Below are 15,220 nucleotides of genomic sequence, written 5' to 3'. Positions count from 1 at the left end.
GGCGAGCGAGGCGAGCAGGCACAGTGCACTAATTGGGGTTTCCCATCACTTTACGAAGAAAACAACACCAAAAAAAACAAAAAAACCCACATGTTGACCTTTTGACCTGTCAAACTAGTACATGTTGACCTAATGACCTATTGTCCCTGTCGACCTAATGCATGTCGACCTTCCATGGTTGACCTAATGACTGTCGACCTAAGTTGTGTCTACCCAACGACTCATACCCGATTTTCTCAGTGAGGAACAATTTTGATAACATTACATTTCTAGTGTGCACACTAATGACTTCAGATGATTATCTGTCTTAAAGTTCAATACAAAGTCGATGTTTGTAAATAAATCCTGGGCAGATATGTTGGGTATGCTTACACACTTCATAATGTACAGGATAACGGCTCATCATTCTCTACAAATAATTGCAGCAGGTCACATCCATTCATCAGATCTGACTAGTTTTGGAACGGTAATCATCCCACGGTGCTCTGTATATATTCTGAGAATATCAGACTGAGCAGCTGAAAATCGTCTGATCCTCCTAATCATTGTACAGTGTGTACCTAGCTTTAGGGGATACAAATTGGTATTGGTAAGACCCTTTAAATTGTACATTTAGCATTAAAGATGATTTGGCTTGTAAGATAACTGTAAACTATCCTCTCTGCTCAGTGCTCATCAGCGGCAGGAGGTGGAGGAAAGGATAGATGGGGTCCACTGGCGTTTCTATCATGGGTGCAATGTGTGCGGTGCACACGGGCCCCTGGATCCAGGGGGGGCCCACACTGCACACATTGCACCCATATTTTCATACTCACCTGTCTGAAGTCCACCGCCGAGCGCCGCAGCGGCAGACATCGCAGCCAAAAAAACAAATAATAAATGGCTGCCACGCATGCGCAGTTCAATTTTTTGTCTCCAAAACATGGCGGGCGCCATGTTTCGGGAGACCTGTGCATGCGCAGTAGACTCCGGCATATTGCCGGAGCTTATGGCGCCGTGGAGAGGAGGGGGCCCACCCGGAGTGTGCACACGAGCCCCGTCCTCTCTTAAGAAGCCCCTGATGGGGTCTATATATGGCCAAATGCTGTAAAAGTATAGCATACTGCCAGCAAAATAAAGAATAATGTTGCTTTTATATATTTGTCAGATAATTTTAATAAAAATCTGTGCTTATTGATATAATCATTGTTGACATTGTTACATTCTCTATGGTGGCCGGTTATAGCTGTTTATTTTCATGCACAGAGACAGTGCCGTAACTAGACATTTTAGCGCTGTGTGCAAGAAACTGCTTCAGCCCCCCCCCCCCCCCCCCATATTTAAAACAGGGTCAGTGTGCGCCGTAGGCATGCAACAATAATATAGGGGCGTGGTTTCATGTGGAAGGGATATGGCCACAAAATAATACCAATTCATATTACGCTGTACAGTAGTCTCCATTATTCAAATTATGCCGCACAGTAGTGCCACTTACACAGATTACATTAGGTAGAGCCCCTTTTACACATTATGCCAGGTAGAGTCCCTTTTACACAATACGCCAGGTAGAGCCCCTGTCACACATTACACCAGGAAGAGCCCCTGTCACACATTACGCCAGGTAAAGCCCCATTTTACACATTACTCAAGGTAGAGCCCCTATCACACATTATGCAGGTAGAGCCCCCTTTTATACATTACAGCAGGTAGAGCTCCTTTTTTATACATTATGGCAGGCAGAGTCCCACTTTTTATACATTACGGAAGGCAGAGTCCCCCTTTTACACATTACGGTAACAGAGTCCCCTTTTTACACATTACGGCAGGTAGAGTCCCCCTTTTTACACATTACAGCAGGCAGAGTCCCCCTTTTACACATTATGGTAGCAGAATCCCCTTTTTACACATTACGGCAAGCACAGTCCCCCTTTTTACACGTTACGGCAGTAGAGTGCCCCTTTTACACATTACGGCAGACAGAGTCCCCTTTTACACATTAGGCAGACAGAGTCCCCTTTTTACACATTATGGCAGCAGAGTCCCCCTTTTCACAACAAACATAGCGCACTCCTGTAGACCTGTATCACCTGTGTCAGTCAGCAACAATTTCCTTATAAATAAAGTTTTTCTTAAGGGTAGAAATGTATAGCCTGTTTCTATTTTTGATGGTATCCCTTGTATATACTATAGCTCTGGCAGCCCCATGGTGAAACCTACACACAGTTCCTCCCAGTAAGCCACAGTCAGGGATCAGCGTGGTCGCCCAGTAACAGCGCAGCGGTGAGGATGCCAAAAAAGGCAGCAGTGGGCATTCCCTGCCTGTCTCTCCTGCTGCTGGCAACCTGGGTCTGTTTACCATCAGCACAGACTGGACAGCAGTGGCGGCTGTGTGCTCTGAGCCAGCTCGCTGCAACATGACGGAGAGCAGGACAAACTTTAGCAGCAGCAGTGAGTGGGCGGCTCTCACAGGGGTCTCAGGTATAGCATCAGGGCACCGCTCTCTTCTCCATCGTGCACCAGATCGCGGGCAGTTTCGCCCACACGGCAATTGCGCTGTGTGCCACGCACTATACACCCACATCTAGTTACGGGCCTGGGCCACCAGAGTTTCTCTGTCTGATTCCCTAGCAAGCTCTTTAATCATTACATTTAAAAAAAATTAAAACATTTATTTTAAGTTGATTTCAAAAAAATAAATAAAATAAAATAGAGTACCCATCATGCCTATTTTTTAACCCTAAAAAAAATAAAATAAAGGGACATTGTCTCTTTAAAATTGGCTGACACGTGGTTTTAAATCACTGTCATTTGGTCAAGTATCATTTTATTTTAAATATCAGTTTGGTATGGTCCATATTTACATGTGCTTCTCCCCTTTTTAAACTGAAATAAGTAACAAAGGCATTGGAGGTTGAGCTCATACGGTTGTTTGGGTTGGGTATGGCTTACCGGCGGCCGGGATTCCGGCGGTCAGCATCCTATTCCCACTCGTGGACACCCACAAGTGGAATAGTCCCTGCTAGTCGGCATGCCGACTGTCGGTATTCACATTGGGCGGGATGTGGGGGTCGGTATTGTGACCGGCGGTCTCCTGACCACTGGTCACAAAGCTACATCCCAGTTATTTGGTTTTACTTGTACAATGTTAAGTCCAAATTGACTCTATTACTAGACATGATAAAAATGCAGAATGGAAGCATTTTATATGCATGGGTGTGGAAAATAAAACCAAGAGTAACATATCCATATACTGTATGACTAGCAATCTCTCCTATAAGAATAGCGGACAGTCACCTACCTACATGTATATTATTGCCATCCTCTGTGTTCCTGCAAGGATTTCCATGCTGAAAACTGATTGTACTCTGTTTTTTTAAAAGCAAATACAATTACATTGCCACTAGCAAAATACTGACAAGTTGTGCTAAATACAACTTTATCCATTTAATTATTATTAACATTGTATGGTTGCAGCAAAATATCAGTTTCCATTTACATACAAGGAGCAGCATTTTCCAGCAAGGAACCTTCACCGGTAACTCCATGTGACCCTTCGCTGGCTCTACCAAGGTATGCTTCAACATCTTTCATTGTGTATTCTGGAAGCCCATCCTCAAGTTTAGCAATCCTAGGTATAGTAATATAGACAAAATGAGCATTATAAAATAATTCTGTTGAACATATCTATTTTACACAGTTTCTCCATTTATATTGGGTTGAAATGCCAGTGTTTGGGATGCAGGCGGTCAGAATACCGACCGTGGCATGCCAATGTTTAGAATCCCAACAGGGGTCGGTTAAGTATGCTAACCCTCCCCCACCAACACCCTAACCCTCCCTTACCGCAGCCTAATCCTAGCCCTCCATTCCCCGCAACTTAACCCTAACCGTCTCCGGTGGTGCCTAAACCTAACCCTCCCCCACCGCAGCCTAACCCTGTCAGGAATCGGCGTTCAGCAGCATCTCACCAGCGCGCTGGTGTGCAGGCCTCTGGAGGTCACGGCCCCAGTCACGGCTGCATGAATGCATTGTCCGCAAGTGTCATGTTCATTGTCGCTAAGTACCACTGAACCTTTTCCAGTCTGTACCCCGCTGTGTGCCGGCGTCAGTACAGCATGGGCGCCGCCATGACACCTGCGCTCAGCTGACCTGGACATCCAATCCTGCAATGTCTTTGCACACAGAGCCCAGCAACCAATCACTGCAGAGCAATGGGTATAAGTTCAGGTCCGTGGCTCAGTCTCATCGCCTCGGACAACGAGTCACATTCAGTGAACAAGTTCTCCCGGTTCTGGTGTTCCTGTTTCCAGTGGCTTCCATGTTTCTGCTCCGTCGTTTGATCTTCAGCCCTCAGTCTTTCAGTTTGCTACGAACTCCATCCACAGTCAGCCACCAAACAACTTGCAGTAAGAGACTTTCTCCAGGTGTTTCTCCATTACTCAGCCTGTGCATATAATTACCAGCATTCAGCATTGTGCATTGCATTTAGCACTTAATATAACAACTTGCTGTGTTAGAATCGTCTCCTGCTTGGGCCTTGCTTGGCTTTATGAACGTGTGCTTCCACATAGACTGTGTGCTTTTTATTGCTCCTCATCATACACCGGAGTTTCGTATGCTTCATCTGATTTCATTGTTTATCATTACCGTTTATATCAACCTTCAAGTCAACCATCATTTCTCATTTGTTATCAGTGACTTTTGAATACTCATTTCATCGGAATAAGTTACTGCCATTTATTCTTGTCATCAGTTGTACCAGTTTACCATTCATATATCATTCCTGCTGTTGTTGACTTCCAAGTCAATCATCATTTGTTTTCAACTATCAATTTACCATTTTGTTCAGTTGCTGTATTATCCCTGTGTGCTAATAAATATCAGGTGCACATGCGCAGGACTTTTCTTCAGCCTCCTTGTTTCCTCTACCGCACCTACACTGACCCACTAGTAGTGCCCCTCCGGGGACAGACAAAGCTACAGACCTGACAAACCCTCCCTGGGGATGCCTAAACCTAACACCCCCCCTTCCTCGTAGCCCAAACTAACACCCCCTTTCCCACAGCTCAACCCTAACCCTCCCCCTGCAGCCTAAGCCTAATGTTGGGGCTTAGTTCAAAACCTCTTGGACACCCCCCTAATAATCAATTAATTAGGCACTTAGAAATTTTCTATTATCTTCATTTGGCCAATAATGACATCAATTTTGGGGTTAGAGTATGCAAAATGCAGAATAATGGGTTAATTGATCTGGGACAGGTACTGTATATGGGGGTTGTGTCACGCACTGTACTCTCGGCTACAAGTATCTGTCTCTCTGCTTTCTCTCACTATTGTTCCAAAGATCTACAGCCTCTGTATCGATAAGGTTTTCCTGCATCACGCTGCTTAGTCTGTCTCTACTCTGGAATTCCCTCCACAACAGGCATATGGGAACTGCCATTTTGGATTCAATCAATTGTTCTCTCTTAGCCAGTAAGAATGTGGCTCTTGCTCAGCTGATAGGAACAACCGGATAGGCAGATAGGCAAGCAGCAACTCCTATAAAAGGACTTCCTGGAGCACCAGCCAGTTGCCAGTGCAATGTCTATTCTCTCAGTCCCCAGCAGGCTGCATGTTATTCAATTGCTCCTGGGTAGACAGTGTCGTCAGCAATCCAGTTCATAATCCGGTTCCAGTCTGGCTCAACATCTGGTTCCAGTCTGGCACGGTATTTCAGGTTCCAATCTGCTCAGTAATCCGGTTCCAGTCCTTGTCAGCATTCCGGTTCCAGTCCATTTCAGCATTCAGGTTGCAGTCCAGCTCAGCATTCCAGTTCCAGTCTGGCCCAGCATTTCAGGTTCCAATCTGCTCAGCAATCCGGTTCCAGTACTTTTCAGCATTCCAGTTCCAGTCCGTTTCAGCTTTCCGGTTCCAGTCTGGCTCCGCATTCTGGTTCCACTCCAGCTCAGGAATCCGATCCAGTCCAGTTCAGAAATCCAGTTCCAGTCCGGCACAGGAATCTTATTCCAATCTGGCTCAGCAATCTGACTCCAGTTCGGCTCAGTGTTCTATTTCCAGTCTATCTCAGTTATTCAGTTCCAGTCCAGTCCAAATATCCGGATGCAGTCCAACCCAGCACTCCAGTTCCAGTCTGGTTCAGGATTACCATTCCAGCCTAGTTCACATTACTGGTCCCTATCCTGTCCACATTACCAGTCCTAGCTCAGTCCACAATTCCGGTCCTAGCCCCGCTCGCATTACCGGTTCCACCCCAGTCCACATTAACAGTCTCAGCTGGGCTACTCTAGCTACTCCGACCATGCACTAGCTGTCCAAGTTTCTGCTATATTGATGGGACAGGTGTTTTTAGGTATACAGGTAGGTAACACATTTTCACAAGTAGCTAAATTTACAAAAAATCAACTTAAAGGCATTTTTATGCACCCCAAATTAATCTACAACATGTAATTAGCTGGAAAAAAATATGTTCTATAAATTTTTCAATATTGCAAAATAAGCCATAAGACACCTTTTAGAAGCCCCAATTACTTAACTTATATACAAATATCCAGGGCCGGATGTAATGACACCTGAGTTCGGTAGCTGAGCAGGATACCATTTTATCCCTTTAAAAATACGTCCGAGTTCGGCTGGCATCCTGCACGACCGCCAAACTCTGTCGTCATTACATCTAGCCCCGATGCACTTTATATGAGTACAGGATGATCTACCCATTTTTCCCCATTATCAAAGCAGCAGTAAACAAAGCTTTTACTTCGGCTAATTGAATTCCTCCCTTGGTTACCAAAAAGGAAAGTTATGGTAGACTTACTATTGTTAACTCTCTTTCTGTGAGGTACATTGGGTTCCACAGGGAAAATATCGGGGTGTAGAGTGGATCTTGATCTAGAGGTGCCAACAGGCTAAAGCTTTAGGCTGTCCCAAGATGCATTGGGGCCTCCTCTATAACCCCGCCTCCAGGCACTGAGAGCTCAGTTTCATTAACCAGTCCAATGCAGGAGCAGACAAGAGAGAAGGCAGATGTTAGTCACATAGAACCACATTCTCATGACAGGAGAAGATACCAGAGCCTAATGCCATACAACCCGAAGAAGCTACGTGCGTCAGGGTGGGCACCCTGTAGAACCCAATGCACCTCGCAGAAAGAGAGTTAACAATGGTAAGTCTACCATAACTCTCCTGTTCTGCTGCAGGTTACATTGGTTTCACAGGGAAAACATTGGGAATGTCCTAAAGCAGTTCCTCAAGGGAGAGAACGCGCCTTAGCAGATGTTAGAATCCGGCGTCCAAAGGAAGCATCCTGGGAGGAAACGGTATCAAAGGCATAGAACCTAAGAAACGTGTTCACAGAGGACCACATAGCCTCCTTGCACAACTGTTCAGCAGACGCGCCATGGCGGGCCGCCCAAGATGGTCCAACAGACCGAGTAGAACGGGTTTTAATAGCAGCAGGAGCTAGGAGTCCAGCCTGCGCATAAGTTTGTGCAATCACCATTCTAATCCATCTGGCCAAGGTTTGCATATTCGCAGGCCAGCCACGTTTGTGGAAACCAAACAGGACAAAAAGGGTATCTGAACTCCTAATAGAGTCAGTCCTCTCCACATAGATACGGAGAGCCCTAACCACATCCAAAGAAGGTTCTTTAGGAGACAAGTCCGAAGAGATAAAGGCTGGAACCACAATCTATTGGTTAAGGTGAAAATATGACACCACCTTAGGTAAATAACCTGGTCGAGTTCATAGAACTGCCCGGTCACGGTAAAATAACAGAAAAAGGTGGATGACAAGACAAAGCGCTTAAGTCCGACACCCGTCTTGCAGAGGCAATAGCCAGCAAGAACAGGACCTTGGCCATGAGCCATTTAAGGTCCACTCTTCAAGAGGTTCAATTGGAGACTCTTGCAGGGCATTTAGCACACCAGCCAGATCCCATGGAGCCACAGGAGGGACATAGGGAGGCTGAATTTGCAGGACACCCTGTGTGAATGTATGAACGTCAAGTATAGATGCAATTTTTCTCTGAAACCATACCGACAAGGCAGATATGTGTACCTTGAGGTAGGCCAAATGAAGGCCCAAGTCCAGGCCTCGTTGCAGAAAAGCCAGAAGTCTGGAAGTTCTGAATCTATATGCAGCATCATTCTTATCATCACACCAGGTGAAGTAAGAATTCCAGACCATTTAATAAATCTGGGCAGATGCCGGTTTGCGTGCCTTCAACATAGATTGGGTAAATGCCTCAGAGAATCCTTTGGCCCTCAGGAGTGATGCTTCAAGAGCCACGCCGTCAAAGCCAGTCTGGCCATGTCTAGGTAGAGACAAGGGCCCTGCACGAGGAAGTCTGGGCTCTGAGGAAGTAGAAGGGGATTCACGGTCGACAGACCCTGCAGGTCTGAGAACCATTGACGTCTGGGCCATGCTGGAGCGACTAGAAGTAGTACTCCTCCTTCTTGTTTGGACTTCCGTAGGACCCTGGCCAGCAGTGACACTGGAGGGAACACATAGGGCAGCCGAAAGTTCTATGGCACCGCCAGTGCATACACGAACGCTGCTTGAGGATCCCTGGTTCTTGATCCGAAGACAGGAACCTTGTGATTGTGTCAAGACGCCATGATGTCTACGTCCGATAGGCCCCACCTATCCACTAGAAGCTGAAAGACCTTCAGATGATGACTCCGCTCTCCGACGTACACGTCCTGGCGACTGAGGAAGTCCGCTTCCCAGTTCAGGACACCCAGAATGAACACTGCCAATATGGCTGGCAGATGGCGTTCCGCCCAACAAAGGATTTTTGACACTTCCATCATTGCCATGCGGCTTTGAGTGCCGCCTTAATGTTTATGTATGCCACCATGTTGGCGTTGTCTGATCGTACTTGAACAGGCCTGTTCTGTACTAGAGGCAGGGCAAGAGACAGTGCATCGAACACTGCCCTCAGACCAAGATTTGTTATCGGGAGGAAGGATTCCTTCTTGGTCCATTGATCCTGAAAAGAGTGTTGCTCCAACACCGCTCCCCACCCCTGCAGACTGGCGTCCACTGTCAGCAGGACCCAGTCGGGAATCCAGAAGGGATGGCCCCTGCACAATTGCTAGTTTTGGAGCCACCAGGTCAACGACAGATGAACCTCCGGAGTCAAAGAAATCATGTGAGATCTGAAAGGATTAACCTCTGTAGTCTGATTTGTAGGATATGCTTAAGAGCAACCACTAAGGCAGGGACATCAATCTGCAAGGGAAAATCCAGACCCTCCAACATGACCCGCCCCACTAGGTACAAAATGCTCTGTTCCTGGACTTCCCTCTTAATTTATGATTTCCATCACCTGTGTTGAACTAGTTAAATAATAAGAAAGCTATTTCTTCACAGGTCAAGGCAATAATAAATTAAGAGGGAAGTCCAGAAACAGCATTTTGTACCTAGTGGGGCGGGTTATGTTGGAGGGTATGAAAATCTTCATCAGTAACAAAGGATTCAGTGTCTAACAGGACCATATGCCCCCCCCCCCCCCCATATGCCCCCCCCCCTTCTGATAAACATCAGAGAGGTTTGTGGATTGTACGGCGGAAGCAGCCCGCTTAAAGGACCCAGGGACACAGGAATGAATGGGGCCTATTTTTGTCTCACCCATGACTGATTTTTCTGCAGCTAGTTTGACAGATTTTCCGCCCAAAGCGGATTAACCATGGGGACCATTTGTGACTATAGTTACACAGGTGGTCCCATAGGGGGCGCTAAGTGTTCCACTACACCCAGTAGGTTGGTGAACGCAGCCCAGGTTGGCTCCTGTGTAGATGCAGGAGCTGCGGGGATGCGGTCAACATCCCACTGGACGGGATCCCGGCGGTCGAAATACCGACGCCGGAATCCCGACCGCCACAATCCCGACATATTCTCCCTCCATGGGTGTCCACGACGCCCATAGAGGGAGAATATAATAGTGTGCCGAGCGTAGCGAGCGAAGCGAGCCCGCAAGGGGCTGCGTTCCGCTCGCCACCCCTGTCGGGATTGTGTGGTCGGGATTCCGGCGTCGTACTGATCCCGAGCTGCGGACTAACTAGGAGATGTATGACAAATAGTACACAGACTATTCTACAACACTTCCCCCTCTGGTAAATTCTTGAAGCATGCTCTGCATGATGCAGGAGCTTCAACTGATTTACTGCCCTTTCTGTTAGACATTATGTGATAATGCAACAACAGAGCGACTTGGTACGATAAAGCCAGACAAAGTACAATACTTACGAATAAATTCAGTATTATGTGACTGAAACACAGTAGAATATACATATTGGATAAATACTGTGTATTACTATTTTATGAGACCCAGACGCACCTAGCCCTCAGGGTACAGAATATAGTGGCAGTTATATCTGGGAAACACGGAGAGTGAAACCACACAGCAGATACAGGCACATAGTCACAGGCAATGCAGAAATTATTATCACAATAAATCTGCACTGCATTATTATATATATATATATATATATATCACAGCGCCGTCCGTGACCGGAGGATATATCAGAATACTCGTACAAAATATTCTGGAAACAGTACACTTTTTTCTCACTAACGCGGTCTGTGTCAAGACATGTAGGATACTCCAGTGAATGTAAGTCACGGGCTCTGTATACAGGCGGCTTTACATGGGAGACTTTGCTCTGCAATCCCAGAGACCAGCTGCTGCTGCTATGCCGTAAAATGGCACCTAGTGTCTCTGTGAGGGAATGAGGGAAAGTGTGAGGCAGCTCCAGGGCGGGAAATCTGCGAAGAGATGGCGCCCTGGGCCGGGGGAGGGGCTATAGGTCAAGCGCCGGCTCCCCCATGCTGGACTTCCACCTCAGGTACTAGCGAGCCTTTTTTAAATGGGGTGTTAGTACACCCGACCTGTACTCAGACGCCCTGGTGGTCAAGTGGGGTCCCTGCTCGGTGACAGTGTCCACGCCAGCGCTGCGACCCATCTCCCTAGGTCACGGTCAAAACGCAATTTAATGGCGGGTCCCGTCTGGGGTACCTTCTTACCTCCTGCCCGTAGCAGCCACGTGAACCAGGAGAGAGGTCTGCGACTCTGTGCCTAAGCTGTACCCGGGACGCAAGTACCCGGGAACTGAGCCGCGGGAGTATGCAACGTCACTTGGGAGGTGGTGGAGCTGCAACACTGAATTGTCACACTGACATACAGCGCTGACAGCCCAGCGAAGGAAATCTTCTTAGAAAAGCTATTTCAGGGCTGCCCAGTGCAGCCCTCCTCTTAGGTAACCTGCTGCTTCAGGCACCAACTCGAAAACTGAGCTCTCAGTGCCTGGAGGCGGGGTTATAGTGGAGGCCTCAATGCATCCTGGGACAGCCTAATGCTTTAGCCTGTTGGTGCCTCTGGATCAAGATCCACTCTACACCCCGATGTTTTCCGTGTGGAAACCAATGTAACCTGCTGCAGAAATACTTTTCTGCTGTTATGTTTGTTTTTGTGTCTTATCAAAAAATAAAAACAATAAAAACACTGTTCAAAAAAATGAATAAAACAATAACTCAAATGTAGACCTTTAAATCAGTCTTAAAAAATGGAATTATAATTTCCATGGCTCTAGATGAGTTTGAAAATATGGTATTAACAGGCATTAAAGAAAATATCAATGAAATAGAATGAAATAGAACTGAATGTTAGGCAACTTCTGCAAATGATTCAGACTGTCCACTAGGCCAGTGGTTCTCAACCGCGGTCCTCAAGTACCCCCAACAGTTCATGTTTTCCAGGTTTCCACACAGGATTGTAAGTGAAATAATTTGCTCCACCTGTGGGTCTTTTAAAATGTGTCAGTGAGTAATGAATACACCTGTGCACCAGCTAGGTGACCTGTAAAACATGAAATGTTGGGGGTACTTAGGACCGAGGTTGAGAACCACTGCACTAGGCCATATATTCTGTTTCAGACCTTAGTGCTTTCGTTATCACACTGCATACCATTCATACTCATAAGGAACAGTTAACACATTTAAATGATCTTAAATGATCTTACTGATGTATCATTTCAACAAATTTACTGCTCTCTCCAATGTGATACTGTATGTTCTTCCATCTTGCTTTATCAACCTTGTCAGCAGGATCTCTCATGCCTAATAGTAGGTACATAACGGAAGAAAGAACTTTTCACAATAAACCATTATAACCATCTCAGTACAGCCATCAAATGATCCATTATTAAAAATAAATAATTATAATACTGTTCAGTAAATTGTTAATTTCCTAAATTTGATTACAACACTTCAATAACTATATATAATAAAATTTTACCTTGGAGTCAAGATAAGAGGAATCTTACTGTGTCGTTGGTCATTTAAACAAATTAGGGACAGTTGTTACCTATGTTATACAGTACTTCCAAATAAACACAGTATACAAAAACACAGTACTAGGGGGGATGCAGCCCGTTTACCGGCTGTTGGGATCCTGGTGTTCAGGAGACCAACGTTGGAATCCCGACACCCGCCGATAAACAGACAGCCGGAATTGTGACACCGAACCGTATTCCCACTCGGTTGGTGGATCTACACCCCCAACCCAGTGGGAACATAACCTGTGGCAAGCGCAGCGAGCCACCAGGCCCAATGTGCCCATGAGGGGACTCGCTGCCTCGCTGAAGGGATTCCGGCAGATGGGATGCCGCTGTCGGTATAGTGACAGCTGGCATCCCGTCTGACGGAATATTGTATGAATCCCCTGACAAGGATGCATAACATCTCCCAGTAGTTTAAGATCTGTAAATCATTGGGAATCTTTATTCACACATGGCCAGCTGGGAATATTACGTAAAACAGAACAATGTTTAAGTATTGACACATTTTGCTTACCTCTCTTTGATGTGGTTGACTTGGCTATAGGTGAAGGCTGGAATCTGTTACTAGCTCTATTGTCTGACTTTTCATTTACTGAAGGTGGAGATTTTTGTAGATCTTTCATGTATTCAACTTTTGGGAGGCAACTGATCATGACCAAAGACATTTCTAATATCTAAAAGGAACAACATATCCACATATCAAGCTGAAGGGCCCCATACACTACAACGATATGTCTGAGGCTGAAGTCGGAGGCGATTTCCCTTGAACCCTCCCGGGAGCTTCCCGGAGTGGTTCCATACGATTCTGTACATTTTGCACACGATATATCTTATGCTATCCCAGCCAAGCCTGCGGGAACCGACATATCACGAGTGCAGCACTAACGATTTAGGGGAGCCGATCCGACCCTCACGGAAACGTGCATCAGATCGGATCGGATACACTTCCAAAATGCCCGATTTCACCCGATATATCGGCCCAAATGCCCGAAATTGGATGAAATCGGGCATTATCGTTCTAGTGTATGGGGCCCTTTAGTCAATGAACAAGCAGAATGTGCAAGGTGATATTATTAATACAAAAGCAGAATACTATTTTTACTAACATACTAGGCATACAGATTGTATGAAGCATAACTCATTTTTATGTAAACTTAAAAAGAATATGGCTTTTGCCACACCAGCATAAGCAATATAACATTAAACATACATTGTGACTATACAAATATACAATTTTATTTCTGAAAATAATATTATTTTACAATCTTAGTATTGCTATTAATCGTACATTGTCTATTTGGGATAACAACTGTTCTGTGAATTGATTTTCAGAAAAATTGTGTTATATAAAGAGAAATGTTATTATACAATAATAGTATAAGGTGTGGTAAGTTTGGTGGACAGGTATGCCTATATGGATGATATGTCAACATGATAAACTGTTGACCAGCTCTTCTTGGTGTTGGTAATGATGTGGGCGCAGGTGCTGATTTTACATGTTTAACCATGTTGACATGTTGCTTTGTTTTACAGCAAGTATGGCCAGCCCATGAAGAGGGCATAATTAGCAGATAGCTATAGTCTGCCTTATACAAAATGCTGTGCATGTGATAATCCAGACAAACAGGACCAGAGATAACAGAAAGCCATTTTTAACTGGTGTTTGTACCATGCAGTCTTCTGCTCTGCAGAGCAATGGAGCAAATCCAGGAGTCTGTGTAGCTGCAGAAGAACCTACTTACTGCCCTGGACATACAGTATACAGAGCCGGCCCTAACCAATATGTTGCCCTAGGCAAGATTTTGGCTGGTGCACCCTAGCACCGCCGCTAGTTCCGCCTCTAGTTCCGCCTCTGACACTGCACCCCTTTCCCAGCACCATCACTCCTTACCCATACCAGTCCTCATTTTGGTGCTCCTACCCCTTGTGTTAAATAGGAACAGTGCGCACATTCGGCGCACAGCCCAAAAAGGAACATGTTCTTGCTGGGAAGGGGCATGGCCACACAATAGTACCCCCAATTGAAATTACTCCACACAGTAGTGCAACTTTATTCACATTTCATCATGCAATACTGTCCCTTATTCACATTACATCACACAGTAGAACCACTTTACCTTGTATACGTTACTCCTCTCAGTAGTGCCCCTTATTCACATTACACCACACCACATTGCTCTTTATTCACATTAGACCACACAGTAGTGCCCTTTCTATATGATATGCCACACAGTATACAACCTTATACACATAATGCCACACATTAGTAATGCCTTTATACACATAATACCACACAGTAATGCCCCTTACACATATAACACACATTATTAATGTCCTTATAAACATAATGCCCCTTACACATATAACACACATTATTAATGTCCTTATAAACATAATGCACCTTACACATTATGCCAACCTTTACTAATGCCCATATACACATAATGACACACATAATGCCCTTACACATACGCCAAACACTACTGCACAATCAGCCCACCCGCACACAGCACTCACACGGCCGCTAACACAGTGACCTCTGCTTGAATACAGGTGTGTCCTCATACATCTTGCCTCAATACGCTATGTAGCAGGAGATGCCTGGCGAGAGTCGGCTGGCAGCTCCCGACCAGGGGGTAAATTTACTAAAATGGGAGTTCTATTTAAGATGGGATGTTGCCCATAGCAACCAATCATATTCCAGGTATTATCTTCTAGAAGGTGCTAGATAAATGAGAAGTAGAATCTGATTGGTTGCTATGGGCAACATCCCATCTTAAATAGAATACCCATCTTAGTAAATTTACCCCCAGCTCTGGTAATATTGTGCGCTTTTTTTTCCCCCTCTAAAAATGCATCTTATTTGCATTGCTATATGACTCGGATGCACACGCAGCTTCTG

General features: G+C 45.5%; 1 protein-coding gene across 1 annotated transcript in view; it reads right to left on the bottom strand.

Annotated features, from left to right (window-relative positions):
- Positions 1–15,220, bottom strand: part of LOC134910927 (uncharacterized) — a 455,362-nt gene that overhangs the window by 74,680 nt on the left and 365,462 nt on the right. The window contains exons 77-79 of the mRNA XM_063919317.1: positions 12,833–12,992; positions 12,001–12,097; positions 3,480–3,607 (exon numbers count right to left, since the gene is read on the bottom strand). Coding sequence (XP_063775387.1) covers positions 3,480–3,607; positions 12,001–12,097; positions 12,833–12,992 — 385 coding nt within the window. The remainder of the gene's footprint in view (positions 1–3,479; positions 3,608–12,000; positions 12,098–12,832; positions 12,993–15,220) is intronic.

This window comes from Pseudophryne corroboree, chromosome 4, assembly GCF_028390025.1.
Source record: "Pseudophryne corroboree isolate aPseCor3 chromosome 4, aPseCor3.hap2, whole genome shotgun sequence".
Taxonomy (NCBI): Eukaryota; Metazoa; Chordata; class Amphibia; order Anura; family Myobatrachidae; genus Pseudophryne; species Pseudophryne corroboree.
This window is presented reverse-complemented; position numbering and strand designations above follow the sequence as displayed.